Below are 25582 nucleotides of genomic sequence, written 5' to 3'. Positions count from 1 at the left end.
GCAAGTTATAGCTAACACTCAGGAGAAAAAGTGAAGGAACTACGCCCGAGCACCGCAAAATGGAAATGGAAAATGAAGCACCGCAAATGGAAAAAAAAACGGCAACGCGTGTTGCCATAGCAACACGCGTTGCCGTTTTTTTGCGCGTCTCTAATCTGCAGACGAGAGACGCGGAACAGCTAGAACTCGCTCTTTTCACATTGCTTTTTCACAACGCGTAATAATGCGCCATCCAATTTTTATATTTATTGCTCTCAGCGACAAAAATGTGTTTCCTTTTTGTTAACTGAGCGGTTTAAGGCCAAGAAAAGTTCATAGCCTCGCACCCATGCTCATCTCTTATGACGATAAGGCCGCCTTCGATAAGGACGCCTTTTCACGCAATAAGGGACGCTTCTGAATCATACCTTGGCCTTTTCTCAACCTTATACTTTCCTCATCCTTATAAAAGGGCGCCTTATAGTGTTAAGATAAGGTTGGTTTGTGAATACGGGCCTTAGGCCAGGACCACGAAAACACGACACAGCAGATGGGAAAACGCGACAGCGAGGAACGTATCAATGGGGTTCCACTGTATACAGTAAAGCCTCGTTATAACGAAGTTGAAGGGGGAGCCAGAATTACTTCGATATATCCATTACTTAATTATATCCATTATTGCATGTACTGCAATATGAATCTATGAAGCTATGAGTACACTTACTTTGCTATATCCATTCTATTTTTATACCCTGCTTTGTTATAATGAGGTTTGACTGTACTTCAAATCTGCAAAATACTTGCAATCCAGATATGCAATAATAATAATAAAAAAAACGTTTTCTGAATGCTTTTTTACATTTTTTGCCAGCACCTGAAGGGTTAATGTCACATGAAGACAGGCAGGAAGTGCCTCATGCAATCAGCAGTTTTCAACTGAAAAATTTCGCAACACAAAATGGAAGTAGCTCTGAACTCAAATATTGGACACATTTAATCTCCAATTGCACTTTCTCATGAATCAAATTAGTATACCGATATCAAGACCCTACTCTGTACAGCAAGAAGTTTACAAACAGTGGTTGCTTATTCAAAGTAGTCTGCTTCTGCGAGTGGCGACAATGCTGTGACAGTAGTAACAACAACCATGTGGCATATGCCCAAGGCCTGTTTAAATATGAACAACAGTTGGGCCACTTTCAACAGCCCAGATCAGTGCAAACTAGACAGTGATAAATATAGACGGTCACACAGCCCCCCCCCCCCCTTTTTTTTGACAGATAGGTACACACACAGAAAAAGTACAAGTGTGTACTAAAGCTGAAGCCAGCATCCCTGTAGTGGGTCATAGTAGGGCCTCTCTATTTTAAATATTTCTTTTCATTTGCATGCAAAAATTCTGCAAGCCTAATTAATAAAATGTGTGATATAATTTACCACATTTAAATATATTAGAACTACTAAAAAATTGGAGGTGAAAGGGCCTACCATCACTAAAGGCAATCATTGGGTCATGCAACGAGGGTCACGTGGACGGCATTGGTAATGAATTACAAAGACAGCACCGAATAAAACAACACACAAAGAAGGGGAACACGAGACAGCACGTAGGCGCACTAACAACTAACTAACAACGAGTTGTTAGTGCGCCTACGTGCTGTCTCGTGTTCCCCTTCTTTGTGCGTTGTTTTATTCGGTGCCGTCTTTGTAATCATGCTTAACCAACTAGCCCACCAACACATGCTCAATTGGTAATGAAACTGTGCATGTGCTGGCAAGTAAGAAAGAGGCATTATAACGCTCTGTCTTGGCTCTCCCTACTCTACCCGCACCAAACGACCCAGACATGGCCAAATGCATCAGCAATGGTCAAACAGAAGAGAAGGAGTGCTCTGGAGGTGCAAACTTCAATGGATGACCACTCGCTACCATCAAGCCTACCAAGTGGCACGCAAATGCTAGTTCATAAGGCACACATGGCTATGCTCTGACAAAGGACATGTTGGCCAAGTTATGTCTTTGCAAGAAGGGCCCACGCCCTAATACCTTGGACTACTATAATGAGGAATCGAACAGCTCCACAATGAAAGTTGACAAAGTGGAAGACTCACCAGACTATGATGCTGCTACTGCTACAACAATGGTCACCTGCTCGACATGCCACGCAGGCACTCAACCGACGAAGAAACATGTTGTGGGAGTGCCCCGGTTATGAAAACATTCGGCAGAAGCACCCAACTTCACACATTAGGCCCTTAATTAAACACTGCACAACATCCAACAACAATGGTCAAACTCGCACGGTGCTACTGTTCCTCTGGGACTTTGTATGAGAGGTGAGGATTGACCGTCGTTTGTGATGTGCACCCTTTCCCTCCTATTAACCCAACTCCCCATAGACCTTTTCAACAGACAAGGATAAAAGGGCGCGGCGCGAGCCTTTTCTCCTCTCTGGCTGGTGTGGCGCTGCTTGAATGTGTTGCCGTCGTGTGCTGCGAAACAATTTGGAGATGTTTTAGCTCGTTCTCTGACAAATTTACATGATGTCAGTTCATACAAGGTAGTTGGGGAACCACCTCTGGATGGATCAGTAACTACAGCATGCGGAAATTTTTCTTATTTGCACAAACTTACGACGTGCAACATAAGCCGCAGTGTGTGTACGTGTTGTGAAGTATTTTAGCTGTACCAGCTTCTACTCGACGAAGAGCTGTGGCATCTGTGAATTGGAAACTCTTATCTCTATATGCTTATCTAAGATCGCTTGGCATGGAAACTGAATCATAAGAGTGCTGGTGTACGCACAACCTAATGTAGCCCCCAAAACATCTAAGTGCCAATAGAATATTTGCATGAGCCACTGGCATCATTCTCATGCATTTCAAGTCTATTGTGCAATGCCTACGTCAGCCTCCTGTACCAAGCTGATGGTGTGGCTAAACACAGCGATCACTGTGGTTAGTAAACAAGTATATAAAAATAAGCTTTGTGCTTCGGCATTGCTTCTTTTCTCTGTAACGCAGTAATATCCAAAGATGATAAAAAAAAATAAAAATATGACAGCTATTTATGAGAACACAATTTCCGTAATAAAAAATGAATGAGCGCGTCATAGAGGTCAAGTCAAGCCAGCCAAACAAGATCGAAAAAGAACTGTTCCTCTCCTCTTGTGGCTTATAAAGTTGGCATCACATTTGTTTAAAGTGGCCAACAGGCTGATTTAGGACTCATTCACACAGGCTATTCACTGGGGTTGTGCAACCAAGTTGGTCACAAATATTCTAGTATCCTCAAGTTCCCAGTAGTCACAAATGGCCACTTTTGTCAAAAGGCTACTGTTTTGGACCAGTCAATCCCTGCTCGATTTTCCAGTCACGCAACTGGAAAATGGAGCAGCAAACGCTTTTCGACCAAAAGCGACCACTTGCGACTGCAGCAAAACCTCGTTAACTTTTTCCCTACTGCCATTGGGCATCATCATCCCGCTATCGATGGTTTGAAACACCACTTTCAAGACCTTCCGTGCCGCTCACACACACACTGCGCCATCAGACCTGAAGAAGGAGAGCTATATTTTTGTTTTCTAAGCAGTTCGCCTTTTTCCTGCCAGGCAGCAACTTTTGTATGTGCTCCGAAGTTTCGCGATCGTCAAAGAAGAAAGCAAAAATGGCTGCCTCTGGGAGCAGCACGCGCTTCAAAAGATCGCAGATCTTAGGATGACGCTGCATTTGCAGCTAATTTTATCAATGGGTAGAGAAGCATTGAGTCTGAGGATGCTGCCTTTTTGTTGGACTTTGACTCTGAGAGTGACAACGACGCAAACCAGCCCAGAACATCGGTGGCCGCAGCCTGGCACGGCCAACTGTAGTGCTTGCAGTTGAATTTTTGTAGTGAAATACTTGTTCAATGAAAAATCTTGATTTTTTTGGAGATCATGCCTATTAGGCGGCAATAAATTTTGTATATCTCATAGTTTTTGTGACATTTCTTTCTTAGTAGATACATGCATGTTTTTAAAACTTTGTTCAATTTTATCTCACAATCTTGATTTCGACAATTTATATCTTTTTTATGACACATACCCCGTTAATAAAACTTTTCTGGATGAAAATAGCATTCATTCTGCTTTCTGTTTGTGTATTACATAAAATATTGAGTGCAGTAGTTCCTTCAGCCAAAAAAAAAAAAAAAAAAGCCTAACCTACAAAAACACCTATTTTCTCCATGATAGAGAAAGAGTTCATTCGGATTTCACGAGACCGAAAAATGTGTCTGAATTAACCTAATATCGAATTATCAAGGGCATCTAGAAAACAACAAACAAATGCTTACTACGTCAACACTTTTTTACTTAGCAAATGAATTAGCAAATCCTATTTATATTTTGCCCAAAAGCTGTGTGGAAGCTGTCATCTCGCAACTGATTAGTTCTCGAAGCGGCAAAGTCCCCGCGACTTCATAGGCAGCGCGGTCACGGCGCACACATTGTATTTATTTTTTTGCCAGTGACCTCATCGTCAACAGATCGTCCATCCATCGCGATATAGCTGGTGCTGTTCATCCTCGACAGCTGCACTGTTCCCAATGAGTCAAAAGGAAAGTGCCACAAGCACTGCGGTTGAAACCACGGTCACTATCAACGTGATCATGGATGGCGACCATACAGTTCTGAAGACATGCAGTCGCCACATGCAAGAAGGTCAATAAGAAACTACTGTTTGCCGCAATCGCTCGGGACGAAACCGCGGTTGCTATCGATGCGATCAAGGACACCGATCATGCAGTTCGGAAGGCACGTTGCCGAGGCGTGCACCAAGTCAAAACAAAACCACAAAACCATTGTTTGCCGCAACCACTGCAGATGAAATTCTGGTGACTATCGACGTGATCATGGATGGTGACTACAATGTTACGAAAGTACACGGCACAGCAGTAAATGCAAGAATAAAGGCTATAAAGGCACAAATAAGCACAGAGAATTCCGGTGTTTTTATCGTTAACATACAATTTCTGTTACTGACTATGGCGATGAGGACTCCAACGCTTTGTTTCAATTGGATACTAGCGCTGCTTTTGCTTTTTTGCGTCGCACATTTGTGGCACTCCAAGCTCTCCGAACTCTGAGAGTTGTCCGAATTAACAGGTGTGTGGCCAAATACATCCGAATTAAAGAGAGTTTTTTGATTCCATTAAGTAATGCATACACCCACTGGAACCAGAGAAGTTCAATTCGAAGCATATTTAGCGCCAGCAAACAAGGACGGAAGGGAGACGACAACACAATGTGCTAACTTCAACAACTTGATTTTCAGGAAGTACACCTTTATAAACCATGCACAGTGGCGCCACCTTATCCAAATCTTATCCATCCAAAAAAGCCGTCTCCTTATCTAACAGGTCAATTGAAGGGGCACTAACACATGTGTCTCTATTCCGCCAGATAGCCTGCGCTTCAATGATCTCTCGCACGTCTTTATCTTTGTGCTTCGCAAGAACCCGACAGGATTCATAGACCGGCGCACAGCCGCATTCTTGACAGTGGGTTGACAGATGACCGTATTGCTTATTTTTCACAGTTTGGCAATGTTCCCGTAATCGGTCATTAAGACATCTCCCTGTCTGTCCGATGTATTTCTTCCCACAGGACAGCGGAAGCTCATATACAACACTATCTGCGCATCCCACTGGCGCTTTCCGATGATTCGTTCTTTTTGAACCTGACGCACGTTTTACGGTAGGCAAGCTTTACGAAGTATTTTCTGCAGGCCTTAGCCCACTTACTCTCACGATTGAAGAGCCCTCCAATAACGTGCTGCGCTTCCTAGACATTCAGCTCGAGTTCATGGAACGGCACACGTGTTGGGAGTATAAACCTAGAGCTAATAAGCCCCTGTTATCATATAGGTCCGCCCACTCGAAGCTCGTCAAGAGGAGCATTGCCAACTTATGCTTTGGAAATGCTCTAAAGAAGTCTTGCCACCACAAGATCTATACGAGCCTTATGGATCAATCAGGAAGGCTATCAGCAGCAGGGTTTCCGGAATCAGTGCAAGTTTCGGTCGTCGAGGGGCTGCTAAAAAGGTGCAGGTTGGATAGCACAATTCAGGACACGGCAAATCAAGGGACGGAACGTAGAAGGAAGGTAGTGGTAGTGCCCTACCTGCATAGAACGGCACATAAACTTAAGAAAATGGCTAGCCGGGTGGACACAAAAGTGGTCTTTTCCGCACCAGAAAAGCTGGCAAAAATATGTCGATTGACAGACCCGTACCGTAAGCCAGCTGCCGGGTGCTCTACGAATCATCGGAAAGCGCCAGTGGGATGCGCAGAGAGTGTTGTATACGAGCTTCCGCTGTCCTGTGGGAAGAAATACATCGGACAGACAGGGAGATGTCTTAATGACCGATTACGGGAACATTGTCAAACTGTGAAAAATAAGCAATACGGTCATCTGTCAACCCACTGTCAAGAATGCGGCTGTGCGCCGGTCTATGAATCCTGTCGGGTTCTTGCGAAGCACAAAGATAAAGACGTGCGAGAGATCATTGAAGCGCAGGCTATCTGGCGGAATAGAGACACGTGTGTTAGTGCCCCTTCAATCGACCTGTTAGATAAGGAGACGGCTTTTTTGGATGGATAAGATTTGGATAAGGTGGCGCCACTGTGCATGGTTTATAAAGGTGTACTTCCTGAAAATCAAGTTGTTGAAGTTAGCGCATTGTGTTGTCGTCTCCCTTCCGTCCTTGTTTGCTGGCGCTAAATATGCTTTCAATTTACCAACACGCCCAACAAATGGCAATGCTACAAGTTCAATTCATCTGATTTTTCGAATCACCGAAGGGTGAATTAACAAAGTTTTACCGTATTTGTGACCGGTCACTTTGCAACTTGAGTAATCTAGAATATTTGCAACCAACTTGGAACTGCGACCTCTGTGACCTGCAGGTGTGAATAATCTCTTAATCACCATCTTTCATAAAAAATAAACAAATAAACAAACAAACAAACAATAATAATATTAATAATAACAATAAAGATGCGGACTAACATTGTGATAAGACCACGTATAATCATGCCGCATGCTCGGTCCATGCGCTCGCTCCTGCTACAGCACTTCCTCACTCCAGCGTTTTGATAAGAGTTTCTGCAGTCACTGAGTGAGACAAGCTCATGTTTGCTCATGCGCGCGTGACGCCATGCTTGTTAATGTAGTTAGTAAGAGAATGTTTAAAAGTTTATACGGCCGATAAAACCACTATCCTTACTTTTCATATAGTTGTCTACTAATTTGCTATCGCAATCGATGCTTCACCTTTCAGGCGAAACTGCGACTTTTTCTATTTATTGCAACTTTAGTGTATTGGGAGTAAATCTTTGTTTTTCAAAATGAGAGAAAGTTGTATTTCTGTAAGAAAGAATGAGGTGCGCAGTACTGTAAAGGACTTTTCTTTTTTTTAGGTCATGGCAAACGGGTGCGCGTTGCAATCGAGGGTGGTTTTCCTTTCTTTTTTTTTGACCATGGAAAACGAGTGCGCATTACAATTGAGGGCACGTTACAATCAAGTAAATACGGTAGGTCATTTCAGTAAGTCTCATAGAACCGTTTTAAATGGAGCAGACGTCACGTCCACGTCATACTGAAGAGACCACGCGAACTCAAAAACAATCAGAAACTGCCGCCGACTCTATAACTGGCATACAGCACGGACTGTTCGCCCAAGCCAGCATGCTGAGGACTCCTACTGGCGACGCCTACTGCCAACGCAATATGGCGGTGCCCATGAAAAACAGTCTATACAGGCCTTCGAGCCACTCCTTCCAAAGTGAAGATTTATCGATCAATTATAAACAGTGCTAATACAACATGCATTGCTGAAAGGTACAACCGGATGGGCATAATGTAGCCAAGTATTGGTGTTTTGACAAACACTAAAATTACCTGTTCTCCACACTTCACTTTGTGTAAACAACAAACAAAATACACAAGCCTAACTTGTGGCGAAAGGTTCCTTTCAAGACTTGTGGAGCTGCAAGGTTGCTACAGCCTAAACATCCAGGGAAAACATGGGGAAGGCGGGAGATAGAAATTCAAGACAATGAGCAAAACGAGAACAAGGTAAAAGTGGGAGCCAATGTTAGCTCCCGCTTTTACCGTGTTCTTGTTTTACATCCTTAGCATCTCACAACAATATTATACACAGAACAAGTCACAAAGCTATTTCACCTTTCCCCTGTGACAGAGATCGGAGCAGGCCGCATGGGCAGGTCACAGGCTGACATCTTGGTGCGAGCAGCAGCTTGCTGTTGCACACGCACTTCAGCTGCATCTGCCAGCTGCATTAATGTCTTGCGCTCCGAGCTGTCCTCAAAGTTCTTGCAGCCAACACATTTACACATACTGCTGCAAAGGATTTTGGCCTGCAACCGTAAAGAAGACATGGGTCAATGTGATCACGTGCATGGATGAGGTGAAATATGGACTCGAGAACAAACTAATACATTGAATGAAGCACTACACCATTAATTTCCAAAGACAACTCAAGTTCCACGTAACATCACAATATTTTTTTACTAAGCATTTGAGAGCCAGCTAACATCGCCGTATAACACAAAAAATATGCCCGATCCATCTTCCATAGGAATCGGTACGCACGAAGTGAAACGTGTCTTCACAGAAAGGTGTGGTGCATGTTTATTGTACACAAAGAATTAAGTTGCAAGTAGCCATCAGCGGCACCCTATTACTGCACACGGATCCTCGACAATTGCCACACAAGCGAAAGTTGTTGAACGGCTCACAACTGGGAAACCGTAGCACTACCCCCGGCGGCAAAAGCGCCGTCCCGGAGCGACTAAAGGCCGGACTCAGAAGCAGTGTAGTAGGCCTTGAGCCTACTGACGTGCACGACATCACTAGATGCGAGAGTATAGGATTAGGGGTGGTGTCTGGCTTTTCAAGCGAGCTACCGTCGGGTGAAAAGCAAGTGAAAGCGAAGCTACCAGCACTGCCCTGTTGCCTTATCCCTGGTGCTTTCGAAGTTAAGACTCCGAGATATCCGAAGTACAGCGCAAAAACTCTTCGGGATAAAGGGAGAAAAACACATGGTTTGGCACCGCAGCCGAAAAATAATTTCGACTTAACAAGGGTTTACTTTGTACTACAATAATTGCCCTGGATCTGGTTGCAGTGCAGTATACAAGGAATAAACTGGTGCATGTACAAAAAATCATGCTTCATGTCAATCTTTTTTTCTGTGTCTGCATTTTGTACACACCTCCCTCAAGGAAAGTGCCAGCCAATGCTGGGTTGATAAATGAACTAGACTGTAGAATAAAGATGGCAAAAAAATGGTTATTAATACTCTGTACTTTGTTCCTTTCGTGCCACTCAAAGAGGGCAAACTGGCATGTTACAGTCATTTTAGTTTCCCAAGCTTTGTGAGACACACACACATTTTCATCACACTTTCATTTACACACAGTGCTCCTCCCTTTCAGCATTACTTTCTTAAGCACAATGCTGCTGTATCGCAGAGGAGCTTTCAGTGTAGGCAGCGATACCTTGAAAAAGAGGGCAGGTTGTCTAACACAATTTTGCAAAACCAGCTCTTTCTGAAAGAGAGCATGTTTTTGGTAACTGGGCTCTCTGCTTGGCTTAACAAAATAAAATGTTGAAATTGTGTAGCCAGTCTTGTTTGTGCAGTGTTTTGCATATTGAAAGTATGGTGAAAGTAATGAAATACTTCTCAGTACTTTTTTACTCAGATACTTTTCAAATTTAGGTATTTAGTACTCTACTGAGTAAATGTTTTACCCAGTATTTAGTATTTTATCTTAACCCTTTCAGTGTCGATTTTTTTCACCATATGCGACAGCCCAGGGTCGATTTTTTTTTATTGCAGATTTAAATTTCTCATAGGGACTTATTTCGAAAAAATTTACTGTAATTTTTCTAGGGTGACCGTAAAGTGAGAAAAAAATATCTTGTGTTGGTATATATGTACTGTTTATTCATGAATAACAACAATAAAAAAAGGAAATAAACGTATAAGAATTAAAAATTTGATGCATAGTTATACACAAGGTTTAAGGCTTAGAAAATGCACACACGAGAATATTTTGCAAGTCTCAAATGTTCCTGCTCTTACACTAATATTTAGATCCATAGCATAATCGAACTGCACAGGTTAAACAGGTTGCATAGATTCGCACTCAAGAAACCTGTGTGGTTGGGTGCCCGTCAAAAAAACAAAACGTGTGACAAAACTTCCGCTAATCTTCATCTTATCACCAACCAGAGGCGAGTAGTTTTCGCAAGTCTCCAAAAAGAAAAGAAAGGAAACGCATGCACGGCGGCATCCTTCGTATGCGCACCCCTGTGATCAATAAACGAGCGAGTAACAGGCGGTCGCCCTATGTGCGATTAGTAATAAGATAGCCATGAGCTTTGCGAGCGCAAGAAGCCGAAACCACCCGCGAATTAAAACCCAAACTAACCGCCGCCCGCCCGCACACGCGCCAATGCGCAAGCGGTAGTATATAGATGTGCCGGAGCAAACAAACCATGCAACGAAAACCGAGAGAAGGAGGCGCGAGGAAAAAATTCCCCGTATTCCCACATAGTGACAGCATATGCCAAGAAAGGAGAAGTTGGGAAATTGGCGCGCTTTTTATAAGACGGCGCCATAAATATACGGCATCAACCATTTTGGACTTGTTCACGGTGCCATATATTTACGTCATTAACCCTGAAAAGGTTGAAATACTTTCTGAATATCTTGTACATGTCTGCCCAACAGCCACACCAACCTGTGTGACCCTTACCTCATAGCATTCACAGTAGTTCTTTAGGCAGCCAGATCGTTTGCAGTTACAGCCTTTGGTATGACGTCGCTCATGGTCTCCTTCTTTGCCTTTGCCTGCAGATGGCAAGTTGAAAAAGGATTACAACACGATGCTGCAGGGCAATAGTCTTGTCATATAACAAGCAATGAGGTGTCGAGCTAAAGCTATAATAAAAATCTTCCAGTCAATGTTCAAATCCAGGTCCTATGGTGCATAAGTTCACCTCTAAAATGCACATTGCTTGGGCAGCAACTACTGCAGCAGTTGCTCACCTATCAATGATAGGTGAGTGACTAACACATACACAAAAAAGAGCACAGCACTAACACTAACTTCATTAGTAATGGCCTAATTGAGTTAATTTCTGTTGGCAGCAAAAGAGAGCAAAAAAGGAAAATCAGGAGAATACGAAAGTTAAATGTGTCTTTACAGAAGCTATTGCATGTTCCATAAACTTGCAGTCCAATGCAACGAAAGGCGCACAATTTGCGGGTTGGCGAACATGTTGCAGGTTTGCTTGGCACGCAGTCGCTTTAGCGAAGGTGCAAGCATTTTGGACCAGCTCCATAGTCAGTTGCCAGTTGTGACACGCTCAGCTTCAGGAATGCGAGCGGCATAGTTCGCAGTGTACGCTGTGAACATGTTCTGCTTCATGCTGGCATGTCTCTCATTGAAACAAAGATTCGTTCGTCGACGTCACTGCCTGTCTGCGCTACTTAGCGCAGCAGTTTTCTTAGCTGGTGCCATCGCAAGCGAACCAGTAGGCAGCATGTAAGCACTGCTGATGCATGTTGAAGATGCACTCCGTAGGTGACGAGGCGTCACAGGCTAATCGGACACAAAGGTCAAACCATGTGCAAAAACTGCGTCGCCACCTCAGCAGAAGGCCTACACTGCATACACCAGGCTCCACCGCGTTGGAGCCTCCGCTGTGCTGAGACTACGAAAGCAATCGCTGTCGCCGCTCGTTAGTGTCATGATGCAGTACTTCGCTTCACTGCTCCTAGAGGGTGGTGCCATCCCTATCAAGAGAGCATATTTTACATGTTTGCACCAATGTCACATCCATTGCAGGAAGATGACGGTGAACCCCAGCATAAAACACTTTCATGTTAAATGTGCACCTTATTGCTGCCTGTCATCTTCATGAAAATTCTACCTGACAGAAGTTTTTGTTTAGAACGTGCAGGAAAGAAATTTGCAGCTTCTAGTATCTATCCAAGTCCATGTAAATAGAGGCTTGTAGACGACTGGTAGAGTGGCCAGTCATGTGGCTGTCCAGGCTTATGGCTAGATTGGTCTCTCTCATGCTTGCATAGCATGCAACTTCGTCGTTGTCTTTGTTAGGTGTGGTAGCATGGCTTACGGTAGCGCCAGCACAAGCTCATGTCAGCCCTGTTCATTTCAGCACTTTTTATTTTTTTGTCCCCAGAAGAGCAAAAATTTGACGCTAAGCTTATCTTGATCAAGACACAGGACAACTCTCACGTCGGGGCACCCGATGTCGCAAGCCATGCACACGAGCGCAGTTCATGCCCAGCAGTAATGGCTTAGTGGTAGAGCATTTGCACTATGAGAGAGGACACAGGGGGTTCAGCTGCAAAGGCTTTAGTAACAATGACTTTCAAGTGGTATCCGGGTGCTCCTTCCCTAAAACCCCATAGGACCTAGACAACTGCGCAGCTCAGTGGTGGTGCACATCAGCCTGTCTATCGCAAGTCCGCTCTACGCATTTTTCTGCTAGTTCAGGTAGAACTGGATTAATATGAGAAAGCTTGCTGGCCCACACAAAAGCTACAGCACAGCAACGGCAATGTCAACGCACATGAATCACACACAAGGAGATGCCCAATGTCTTACTTTACTATCATGAGATTGTGATAACCACTACCTAATCCACAACATATGACACACTTAGGCCACCTGAATCTGTCGCCACACTCAAGCTCGTGTGTGTAAGTTATCACATGAGCGCAAAGCGCAAAGCATTGAGCACAGGTGCCCATCTCGCACTGACTGCCATGGTGCAATGTTATGATCAAAGACATCGTTAGACTGAGATTGCATACAAAATTACAAAAAAAAAAAATGTGGAAATGTTTAAGGGACAAAAAATATAGCTGAATGAAAAAACAAGAACAAGACAAATGCATTACATCAACACCTGTTAAAAGTTTGACTTTACGCTATTTCGAATTCCAAGCAATCATCACTGACTGACCACCTAAATGATGATTAGCTTGAAAGGAAAGTTGGGGTCAAGATTGCATGCATGACACATAGCTTGTCAATATTCCATATGTAATGATGTTTAATTAAAGGTGAGAAGCAGCAGATAAACAGCAGCCTACAGCAGCGAACAGCCCGAGCTCTCTTGCAAATCACAGCACGGGTTGTCGTCTTCGTCTCCGAGCTGCTATCGGAAACACGAGGCGCGTATGCTTCATTACATTGGCCCCGAGTGTGAAACGGAGCCATCCTGGCGATTCAGGGAGCAGAGAAGATGAGGGGGTCGAAATAAGGCTTCAGGCGGCTAACATGCACCGTCTCGCAACCTCGACAATGAAGGTCCGGCTATGGTGTGACGGGCTCAACGATATAGTTCCCAGGGGAGGAGGCGTCAATAATCCGGTACAGACCGTGGTACTGCGCAAGTAGTGTAGAAGAAATGCCAGGCACGTGAGGCGGTATCCATAGTCAAACAAGGGAACCAGCAGGGAAGGTGAGCGTTGTCTGATGACTGTTGCGTCTTGTCTTCTGACACCCCTGATCCTTGCTGGTCAACGAACGAGCCAGCTGGCGGCAATCTTCAGCGTATCAGGCGACTTTTGAAATAGTTGTGCACTCGGAAGCGTCAGGTGAGTAGGGCAGGATAGTATTCAGAGGAAACAGAGGCTCACGCCCATTCAAGAGAAAAAAAGGTGAAAGACCGGTGGTCGCTTGTGTCACGGTGTTATAAGCGAAAGTAACGAACGAGAGTATAGTGTCCCAATTGGTGTGGTTGGACGAGACGTACATCCTCAACATGTCACCCTGTGTTCGGTTGAAGTGCTCTGCGAGACCGTTCGTTTGGGGGTGATACATGCTCGACTTCTGGTGAATGATCTGGAGGAAAGGCCAGCCCTCAAGACCTACAAATAGCTTCGGTTACCGGCACTCTTGCAGGTGAAGAAGCCGTCTCTATCCTAAACACTCACTTTGTTCAATGCTGCAGCAACATTTCTGCAGCAGATCCAGAAGAGATAGGGCATACTGTTGTGAAACCGTCTCTGCAAAATTCTTTAATGTTATTTCCGGCGACACCAAGCGAAGTAGAAAGCGTGATCAAAAACTTTAAGTCAAACAGTGCTCCAGGCTTCGACGGTATCATGGCATCTCCTATAAAATATGTGTCTGACATCATCTCTAATGTGTTAGCTCATATTATTAATAAGATGTTTGAATCCGGAATTTTTCTTAGCAAACTTAAAATAGCCAGAGTCTGCCCAATTCATAAAGGTGGTGCTGACCATAGTGTAAACAACTTCCGTTCTATATCAATACTACCTCTTTTTTCAAAACTTTTTGAAACTGTTCTAAACGCTCGACTAGAGGGTTTCTTAAGGAAATATGCTATTATTAGTATGGCGCAGCATGGATTCAAAAAAAATAAATCATGTAAGGATGCGCTCCTAAATATAAAACATCAAATACTGCAAAATATGGAAAACCGTTTATACACGATAGGCTTATTTCTGGACCTGCGTAAGGCGTTTGACAGTGTAAATCATGTTATACTTCTGTGCAAACTTTGTGAATACGGTATACGTGGTACAGCATTAGATTTAATGAGAAGTTACTTAACGGATCGTTACCAGTTTGTTTCTAATCAGGCCACTTCCTCACTTCTCAATATACAAACTGGCGTGCCACAGGGATCCATACTTGGTCCTATATTATTTAATCTTTATATCAATGACCATCCTAACATTTCTTCCTCACGTAATATCATCATCTACGCAGACGATACTAATCTTTTCTTTGCAAACTCTTCCTTGCAATGCTTACAAAAAGAAATAAATGATTATTTAAATTTATTACCTGAATGGCTGTACATGAACAAACTACAATTGAATGTCAACAAAACCAAATATATAATACTTAAACCGATAAACAAGCCATTGCCTGTTAATATAACTGTTCTATTTCAAGCAAAGAGGCTAGAACAAGTTACAACGCAAACGTTTTTGGGGGTATGGTTCCAAGAGAACCTCCCCTGGGACAATCATGTCAATAAGCTTAGCAATGATCTTAGCAAAGTAGTAGGCTGTATGTATAAAATAGGTGATCTAATACCTTTATGGCTAAAGAAAGCAATATACTACGCCGTTTTTTACTCGAAGCTAACTTATTGTGTCTTGATTTGGGAAACAACTACAGCAAAAAACTATGATAAGTTATTAAGCTTGCAAAAACGAGTAGTCCGAATTTTCGAAAACTACCACGGTAGGCCGCGTGACTTACCCACACACAATCTTTTCGGCAAACACTTACTGATCCGAGCAAATCAAGTATTTTATTATAGATTACTCTTACGTGTAAAAAAACACAGGCTCCATGTTGTCAGCATACCCACTTCTCCACGATACCCATTACATTATCAAATCAAGAAAATACCATTCACGCGTACTAACTACGGACGTCAGGATATAAACTATTAAATACCAAGGCTACTAAACATCGTTGAGCAAAAAATTGATTTCTGTGCGCCTAATTTTAAGCAATGTATAAAAAACCTTCTCATACACAATCAAATTATTTATACATAAAAGGCTATAGCACAAATTTTTTATGCACTATATATGTATTCCTTAATCTGCGCTGCAATGTGAATGCATTAACAAAAATTGAAGCATAAATGTTTTTGACATAGTCATTGTGTAATGTACACATTATCTTGTTTATTTGTATTTTCTACATCGTACTTGCTTGTTTCTTGTTATATTTGCTTTTTTCGTACATTGGATCATCATGTAAGCCAAACGCACTTAGGAGCAAAAGCCCCTGTCAGGCCAAATGGCCTTTAGCTCTTGTTTCCTCTTTCTGTAATGAAGAAAGAAAATTAACTTCAAACTTCAAACTTACGAAGGAGGGATTGTATCGCTTCTGACAAGAAGACACAACCCCTATCGCTGTGTAGTCCTCGAGGAGCACCGTGATGAAGGAAAAAGTTGCCAAGAATGAATATCGCAACTTTGCGTGCAGTCACAGCTGAAAGAGCCGCGGTCTTGGTGTAGCGCATCAGGTGATCGACGGCAACAATAATCCAGCAGTTTCCACATCTGCTGTATCGGAGTGGGCCATAGCGGTCGATGCCTACGCGGTCAAACGGTCGAGCAGGGCAAGGTAGCGGCTGTAGTGGGCCAGTAGGCTGCAGTGGGGGAGTTTTTTTTGGCAGGCGGTGCATGACCGAACACACAGCTGCACAAACCGATACATTCCACACCAGTAATGTCATTGACGCAGCCTTGTGAAGGTATTTAAGGACACCGGCGTGGGCACTTTGAGGGTCAGCGTGAAAGTATGCGCACATATCGGAGCGCATGTAAAGAGGGATAGCCAGAAGCCATTTCCAACCATCAGGCATATAGTTGCGGCGGTAGAAGGTGTTGTCTCGAACAGCAATGTGGGCTGCTTAACAGCGTAGCGTCTGCGTTGAAGGAACGACCGATGGAGCGGCAAGGTAGTCGAGCAGCAAGGCAAGCGATGGATCCTTGCATTGCACTGAGGGCATATCAATAGCGGTCAGTAGTGACAAATCTAAGGTCGGAGAAGGAACGGAAAGAGAAGCCACATCAGGTGTCATCGGCGAGTGAGAAAGCGCGTCAGCGTCGAAATGCTTTTGACCAGAGCAGTATACGACACCAATGTAATATTCCTGCAGGCGAAGCGCCCAACGGCCGAGGCGGCCCGATGGGTCTTTCAAGGAGGAGAGCCAACAAAGGGTGTGATGGTCAGTGATGATGCTGAAAGGACAGCCGTAGAGGTAAGGTTGAAACTTGCCCAATGCCCAAATGATGGCTAAGCATTCCTTCTCTGTAACAGTGTAATTCATCCCAGCTTTTTTAAGGGTACGGCTGGCATAAGCCACAACATATTCATTCGTGGCTTTCCGTTGGGCCAAGACGGCACCAAGGCCGACACCACTGGCTTCGGTGTGAACCTGCCGGCGTAGTTGGGTCGTAATGGCGAAGAATCGTAATGGTGAAGTCAGCAACTCACGTAACTTGTCAAAGGCTTCATCGCATGCTGATGACCACGTGGAAATGCCTTTGCTTGCGGTAAGCAGCTTCGTCAAGAGTGCGATAATAAAGGCAAAGTTCCACACGAAGCGTCAAAAATAAGAGCATAGGTCTACGAAACTTCGCAGGGCCTTGATAAATGTGGGCTTCAGAAACTCAGCGACTGCGCAAAGCTTGTCAGGATCAGGAAGGATGCCGCCTTTCGAGACAATGTGACCCAAGACATTAAATTTTCGAGCAGCGAAACGGCACTTATTGAGGTTGAGCTGTAAGCCAGCAGAAGTGAGAAGGGTCAGGATGTCGTGCAGATGGGCGAGATGTGTTGGAATATCCAGTGAGAAAACAACTATGTCACACAGGTAACATAAACAAGTCTTCCACTAGTGTCAGCGAAGGATGGTATCAATCATGTGCTCGAAGGTAGCGGGAGCATTGCAGAGCCTGAAAGGCATAGCGTTAAACTCATACAGGCCGTTGGGAGTGACGAAAGCTGTCTTTGGGCGGTCAGCCATAGCCATGGGAACCTGCTAATAGCCAGAGCGGAGATCCAAAGACGAGAAGTATCTGGCACCTTGCAGACAGTCAAGAGCATCGTCAATCCGAGGCAGCGGGTAGACATCTTGTAATACTGTTTAGGTGGTGATAATTGATACAAAGCTGAATGGTGCCATCTTTTTTCTGCACTAGAACAACAGGCGACGACCAAGGCCTTTGAAAAGGCCGAATGACGCCTCGCTGCAGCATGTCGTCCTCTTGTTCTGTGATTACTCGGCGCTCTTCTGCGGAAACGCAATCCGCATGCTGTCACAAGGGAGCATGGGAACCGGTGCCAATAGTATGAGAGACATTCGTCATGCGACCCAAGGATGGTTCGTTGCAATCGAATGAAGAAACAAACTCATTCAGTAGAGTAAGACGTTGAGTTCGATGAGATGGCGAAAGGTCTGTGGCGATGGTGTTGTCGAAAACTGCTGATGAGACAGAAGTTATGGCATCCAGATGCAAACGGGCGGCGCCATTGTAAACATTAAGGTCTTCAATACAAGTGACTGCTTGCACAAATTCTAAGGTCTCACTGTACAGTATGGCCACTGGATACCGGTGCGGATTACAGATGGGTATCAAAGCAGATTCAGACCTAACAGTGAGGACGGCAAATGGGAGAAATAAGTCCTTGTGGTGAGCAAGCATGCCAGATGGCATAAACAACACAGTTGAGTCTGGCACGGCAGTACACGACAAGGTCACAAGCACCAACGTCTCCGGAGGTAGATCAGCATCATTATCAACGAAGACTTTGTGAACACTGAGGTCGGTACCGACCGATGGCGAGTCACATAGCGGCGAAAGAGCCACTTGCGCGCGAGAACAATCAATAATGGCACTATGACGTGACAGGAAGTTCAACCCGGGGATGAGATCATGAGAACAGGAGGGCAACAAAAGAAACTCGATGATGTACAAAATGTCTTGGATGACTACACGGGCGGTGCATACAGCTGTAGGATGAATGCGTTGCGTGCTAGCAGTGCAGAGTGCCATGCCAGATGGAGAGGTCGTGACTTTTTTCAGCTTGCGACAAAGATTTTCATGGATGACGGAAACGGCAGCCCCTGTATCGATAAGCGCTTGAGCGGATGCTCCTCGACATGGGCGTCAATGTCATTCCATGGTGAAAATTGAGGCCTTAGAAAGTTCAATGAGCATGCAGTTCTTGCCTCTGGAACTGCGCTAGCCAGTCCTCCTTGGAAGTAGGTGGCCAACAACGCATAGGTGCCAGTGACCGTAGACGTGGAGAAGGAGAATGGCGACTGTCTGAACGGTGGTCGCAATTGAAGGGTCTCAGCGGCCAGTCAGCGGCATCCTGACAGCGTATCTCGGTGGCATGTTGTGACGCGTAGGGAAACTGGTCGAAGGCGTCACGGTGCGAGGACATGTTACGATGACAAAAGTGCACAACGTGACCAGCAATGCCACAGGCGAAGCAAATAGGCCTGTTGTCTGGCGTATACCACGTGTCGGTTCGACGAAGAAGCTGGGGTGACTGCCGTGGAACGGGAGCAGGGGGAACCCTGTGCATTGGTGGTTGGACAGTATATGACAGTGGGAGTGGCCGTGCAACAGTGGCAGCATAGTTGAGCGGCGAAGGTGTGACCCGCGGCATAAGAGAGTGGTGCCGTCGTAGATGCGAATAGCGGTGGGAAGTCAACATAGGAGAGCGGTGCAGTCACAGGAGCTGGCGGGCGAACGGGGTTAAGTGCATCAGTTATTTGGATATGGATGGCTTGTTGCACAGCCACAGTCAGTGTTGGGGGCAGGCTCCTGGCTGTGAGGGAGCAGCGACAGCTGGCGGGCCACTTCCTCGCGAATGAAATCCTTGAGCTGAAGGACGAGAGCAAAAGGATCGGTATGGCCAGTGGCAGCAGCAATGGCTGATACCAAGTCAGCCTGTGGGACGTTTTGGCGGGCGACGTTATGTTGATGGCACAATTTGTCGAAACTCTGACACAGGCTGAACAGTATGGCGACGCTGGTTGAACTCTTGGCCAGCAGCATTTTAAGCGTGTCGTCCTCAATACCCTTCAGAATATGGTTGATCTTTTCGTCCTCCGCCATCATTGGATTAACATGGCTGCAGATCCAAGACATCCTCAATATAGCTGGAGAAAGCCTCGCCTGGTTACTGTGCTTGCTGGCATAGACACTGTTCGGTGCGTAGCTTGCGGACAGCGGGGCAGCCAAACACTTTGGCGAAATGTGTCTTGAATGCGGACAAACTCGAAATGTCAGATTTGTGATTCTTGAACCATAGATTTGCGACATCAGCAAGGTAAAACATGACATTATTTAGTTAAGACTGGTCGTCCCACTTATTGCGAGCGCTTACACGTTCATAGGAGGACAGCCAGTCTTCAAAGTCATGTTCTCCGGTCCCCAAAAGAAGGCCGGGTCGCACATGACGGAGAACACCGGCGCAAATGACAGGGGTAGCCATGGGTACAGTCAGTGCGTAGGTCGCATCAGTCATGGTGCTGGTGGGCAACGTACGATTGCGGATCTCCAGGGTGACTTGAGGAATTCCAGCAATCTCCACCAAATGTAATGATGTTTAATTAAAGGTGAGAAGCAGCCTAGCAGCCTAGCAGCAGCGAACAGCCCGAGCTCTCTTGCAAATCACAGCACGGGTCGTCGTCGTCGTCTCCGAGCTGCTATCGGAAACGCGAGGTGTGCCTGTTTCATTACACATACATATCTTGCATTAGTATTTTTATGCATAATATTCTGAACACACTCATAATTCCTACTAATGTGAACGACATAAGCTACATTAGACAGGGTCAGTGGTGGTCCAGCCAGTTTAGGATTTAGAGCAATTTTTGGAGCAGGAAAAATGTCATTCTGGAGCAGTTATGGAGCAGAAAAATTTGTCTTTTTGGAGCATTTGGAGTAGTACAGCAGTAATCTGTAGCCATTTGGCAAAGCTTGTTATTACTGTGCAATCAGTAAATGAAGAGTGACGCAAGACGCAAAGCCAACGGCAGCATAAAATTATGAATGCGCCAGAACGATTTGCGCCGTTAGGCGTGCACAAGACAAAAAGTGATGGCAAATGTCTTATGTGCATTTCAAATGACCGATGTGCTTTGATTGACTTTACCGCACCGGACAAAATGTGTATTAGTATGCCTAAAGCAATGCTAGAAGCTTGACAAGACTATGCGTCTATGAGCAGTGCCGAAATGAGTACCGTTGTACGCTATGTCGCAAAGATGGTATACTCACTTTCGTTGCGAGGCAGATTGTCGCCTTCCCGTGTGTCGCGTGGCATCAGCGAATAGGTACCAGTCGATTCGGCGTAAAACCGTAATTTTCCTCACCTATACCCGACTGACCATTCGTAGCACTACCGATTAGGCCTAACTAGGCCGAGGCAGTGTGCCATGGTGAAAATTGGATGTTAGCCAACTTGACCGGCAAGCTTTCCACAAGTCATCACGGAAAGCTTGCCAATAATATGTTCGTATGACTGGCTAACCGGCGATCGGTTCCGAGCTCATGTATACGTGTTTTTGACAACTGTCGAAGCCGGCAGCTACTGCAATTGCGCATAGACGCTTGCAGATTGGCAGAAGGTTCCGAACTGCATGTGTAAACGCATGAATCCGCGTGCATGAACACGTACGTATATGAAACGATCTCCGTGCCTTCGAGTGGCTAATTGGCCCTATACCTTCGCACATAAGCGCTGCTTTCGTCGCCGTTCCGTTTGTCGGTGTCGGGTATAAGAATTGTTTCGATTAGAGTTGATGACCCGGACGACCCTTGTACCAATACAGGCGTGCCTCATACTCAGATTGTGGTTCAGCCACGTAACTGTTTCTGTCCCGGACGTTCCTGTCCCGAAACCATCTGAGTGCCCCGGTTAGGCTACGTGCAATGCATCGGCCTCAGCCGAATATTTCGTTTATTATGCAAAAACAGAGTAGCAAATAATTGAGTCACGAAATGAATTATTTGAATGTTAAGTTTATTCGTATAGTTGATTCGTAACGTCCGATTTTCGCACTCTCTAGAAGCCGCGAAAACATCCGAAAAAACGAATCTATGCCTTTTACTGCCCCCAAGGGCTCAAATCGCCACATAAACGTTTGAAATAGCTCTGAAAGCCTGCAAGCACGCTTAATAGGCTTATCGGTACTTGCACTGTGACAGGGAAGCAAGTGCACGGATGTGTAATTAAGGAATACAGTACATACTGTGTCCCGTGATAATTGCCCCTTCCACTTTTGTAATGCTTCACCGCAACAATGCTTCGCGTACACTTCACCGCATAACACTGCTGTATTTAGGAGAAGCTGACTTTCAAAAGCCGGCAAGCACGCGTCGTGCTTTCCGAGCTTCGAAGCCATGGGGGAGGATTACAAAGACGGAGTCGGCGCGATTGCTAACAGCGACGAATTGCTTTAATGAAAAACAAGGCACCAAACAGCAAGAAGCTTGGTTGCGGAGGTAGAAGTAGCTGTAGGCCTAGCTGCGGTGGCCTAGCGCAGCGTTGCCGCAGCAGTGGGCGGCGGCCAGTGGATCTGCGTGCGAGAGCGCCTGTTCTAAACGGCGAGATAATAAAAATTGCGGCGGAGGTGGCTTCGATTAATGCCGTTTCGGATCTACGATCATGGAAAAAGGTCCGAAAAATGGGACGGCGAAGAGTTTTTGCATCAGAAATTTCAGACATTCTTATACATTGACTATGCGGCACCATGGCAGTGGCGCGAAGGCGTTTCGGGCGTCCGGAAAATCGTTCGTTGACTTTAGTTGCAAACCCCACTGAAAACATTGCGTTGCCACAAAAACGAGAAAATACCGCGCTTTTGCGCAGTTGGCGCAAATGGCACTTGAGTGGGCGCAGCCAGGAGCAGGCAAGTCGAATTGTAGCAGAATGGCGCAAATGGCGCAGTTGGACCACCACTGCAGGGTTCATACAGCACATTTGACCCAAAATTTTAGGACAATTCAAGGATTTCGAGGATACTGAAGGCCAAAATTCAAGGAGGGGGGAGCAAACCTTACATAAACACACACACTAAACAATAGTGAAATCTCCTTCATAGCTGCAATTTCCGACAGCTAAGCAGCTGCTGAGTCGGACACATGCTTCAAGCTCTTCAGGTAACTTAGTTGACTTTCCCAATGTAATGAGGTCAGTTGCCTTCTGGAATTATGGTTAATAGAGTCCGATTTCAACCAAATTATTATACTTGTCGTGTTAAAGCACAACGTTTGAAACTTTCTTTATAAAATCAGAAATAGTGCATAGAACGGGACAAGAGAGTCACTTTTTGCTGTCCCATTCTATGCGTTGTTTTTGATTTTAGAATTATGTTACAACTATCCCAACAGCAAATTTACTTTCCACCAGGCCTTTCTAGAGCCTAGGGATTGAAAATGGAGCCATGATGTCTGCGGTGTGAACCAGCCAGCAAAACAAAACAGTGACATAGGTTGGTCACTTGACCTTGCTTTGTATAGTTCCACGATGGCAAGTAATTAAATTAGGCCTGTCATTGGTGGCTGCAGACATGCCACATGGCAATTGTTTAGTTACTCTCTCAAAAGAAAATATCTAGGATTGTCTCTCGATAGAAAGTGTCCATGGCATAGCCCCTACGTGAAATTGGTTACTTTGAATGTTCAAAAGTGGCCCCAAACCCCAGTTTTCAAGGAAACCAAGGAGCCCATTTACTTTCAAAGAGTTTTAAGGGCTCTTAAATCTGTTTTTTTTTTTTTAATTCGAGGATGTTCAAGGAGGTGTACTAGCTCTGATTGGAGCACCATTCGGAATACCTAAAGGTGCATTTTAGGGCAGGTGGACGGTAGGTACTGGGGAAACCAAACTTGAGGGAAACGCGAGCCTGTGCCATGCCAGATGCGAGTGTTAATAGATTACAAAGGATGCAATGTGCAAGGGCATAAAAAGCATGGCAAGCACTGCTACTGTGCAGGTCACTGTCTCACTTGCAGCCAAGAAACATTCAACAGTGGATGCCAAAAATAGCTCTTTCATCACATCCATTCATCACAAGCTCATCTGTCAGGGTTCTTACAGGTCTCAAAGACGGAAATTCATGGATATTCAAGGACTTTCAAGGCCCTGTCAAAGCTTTTTCAAGGGTGCAGAGTGGTATCCCATGTAGCGAATTTTTACTATAACATTGTTTCCAAAACACTACGGCTAAACTTAGACATGACAAAGTTGGACGAGGCACTTTCAATTACTTTTTTATTTTCTTAAACAATTTTAATGAAATTTCGACAGTTTATGTATTTCTACCGGCTGATTTCAGACATGCAATTATTTTTTTCCGATGATAATATTTTTTATGATATTCAAATGAGAATGTTCTTTAAGGCCTAATGAGCTAATTAACAGCAACTTGCACGGTAACATAATGCACACTGAATCAATTCTGAATATTCACAGCGTGTCCGCAAGCTATAAATTGTTGTTTCAGGCCATTTTTGAGCAAAGTTATATGTCAAACTTAGTCGTAAAAAATGCCCACCTTCATTTGTTTTTTCTCCCCCCCCCCCCCCCCCTCCCACGGCACTGCACACTTTTGCTGATGGCGTCGCGCGTGCTGTTGCGATTCTCTCATTTTGCGCAGCACACAATTTTGCATGCTGTGCACAAGGCGCATGACTACCGGTATAATTCAGTGCTAGACAAATACTGAGTCAGAATAAGCAGATCGTAGAGCATGACCCCGTGATGGAACACACTAGGAAATGGCAAAGTTTTGGTACCTGCACACATGACTGCACGAACGTGGCAACAAACAGACGAAGTGGAAGAACATCTCTCTTGCTTCGGGGCGAAGTAAAATAAAAAAACATGCAGAGATTCTGTTTGTGTGTTTTATTTATTCTCTAAACTTCAATTCGTCAATTCAAGCAACAGATCACACAAATAATACATGTTGCTTTGAATAATTCTCAAAGTCTCTCGAATAATTCTCAAATACAGTTTCAACTTGCCTCTGAAAACAACAGCTATCTGACATATGTAATAAAAGTTCCATTTCAATATATTCTGGCGAGGGAAGAAAACGGTATAGCAGCACAGATTTGCACCAGAGAACAGCAAGTGACACCATACCAAGCAAAAAAATTCATCCTGGAAAATACTGCTCAGAGAGCACCAGTACACACCAATTTTTGGACGAAATGCGTTGGGATTCCTTTCTAAACAGGCTCCAATAGCCTTCTGACGTTCCTCTTCATGCTCCAGGTTATTGAAACAGTTATTGCAGTTGCAGCTATGACAAAATTCTCCATTGGCAAAACAGTCACAATACCTGTAACCAAGAGAAAAAACAATTTATCATAAGAGACTGAAATACTGCAAGGATTTGTTTCATGCTTAAAAGATTGGTTAAACAGAGTTCAAAGGGTTGGTAAAGTTGAACCTCGTTATAATGAAATCACATCTTACACAAAAATGGCTTCGTTATAGCCTACATAAGTCATAAACATATCTGTTACACTGTAATAGCTATGACACAATTTTTTTATTAACTTCGTTTTATCCGATAATTCATTATATTGAGGTTCGACAGACAGGTTCAATGCAGCTAGATTCAACTACTTCATGAACATGGCTACTTGCATGGAATGTTCTATAACTAATGGCTTTCTCACTCAGTTTTATCCAAGTTCCAGTTTGTTTAACTGAAGCACCAGTTACCTTAACCCAGACACCACTTAGCTTAAATGCTTGCGGAAGGCCAAAAGGCCATGGGTAGTCTATTCTTGTTATACAAGAGAACGGAAAGGCAATGCAATCACCAGACAACTTCTTATAAAAATGGCAATGTGAAAAGGTAGTCTCAGATGGAGTGACAAAGCAGATACCGTATAGTGTGGAATATAGGTTGAGGTTTTTTCCAAAAAATATTACTATAAGGTCACCCCTCCACTTA

At 44.5% G+C, this 25582-nt stretch overlaps 1 protein-coding gene across 12 annotated transcripts in view; it reads right to left on the bottom strand.

Moving 5' to 3' along the window:
- Positions 1-25582, bottom strand: part of LOC135906706 (protein lin-54 homolog) — a 99217-nt gene that overhangs the window by 16425 nt on the left and 57210 nt on the right. For 11 of the 12 annotated variants that reach the window (XM_065438276.1, XM_065438278.1, XM_065438281.1 and 8 more), the window contains 3 exons: positions 24813-24958; positions 10804-10898; positions 8204-8397 (listed from right to left, as the gene is read on the bottom strand). In XM_065438276.1, coding sequence (XP_065294348.1) covers positions 8204-8397; positions 10804-10898; positions 24813-24958 — 435 coding nt within the window. Of the gene's footprint in view, positions 1-8203; positions 8398-10803; positions 10899-24812; positions 24959-25582 lie in introns of those variants that run through there. The other variant, XR_010565808.1, reaches the window with a different exon arrangement.

This window comes from Dermacentor albipictus, chromosome 1, assembly GCF_038994185.2.
Source record: "Dermacentor albipictus isolate Rhodes 1998 colony chromosome 1, USDA_Dalb.pri_finalv2, whole genome shotgun sequence".
Classification (NCBI taxonomy): Eukaryota; Metazoa; Arthropoda; class Arachnida; order Ixodida; family Ixodidae; genus Dermacentor; species Dermacentor albipictus.
This window is presented reverse-complemented; position numbering and strand designations above follow the sequence as displayed.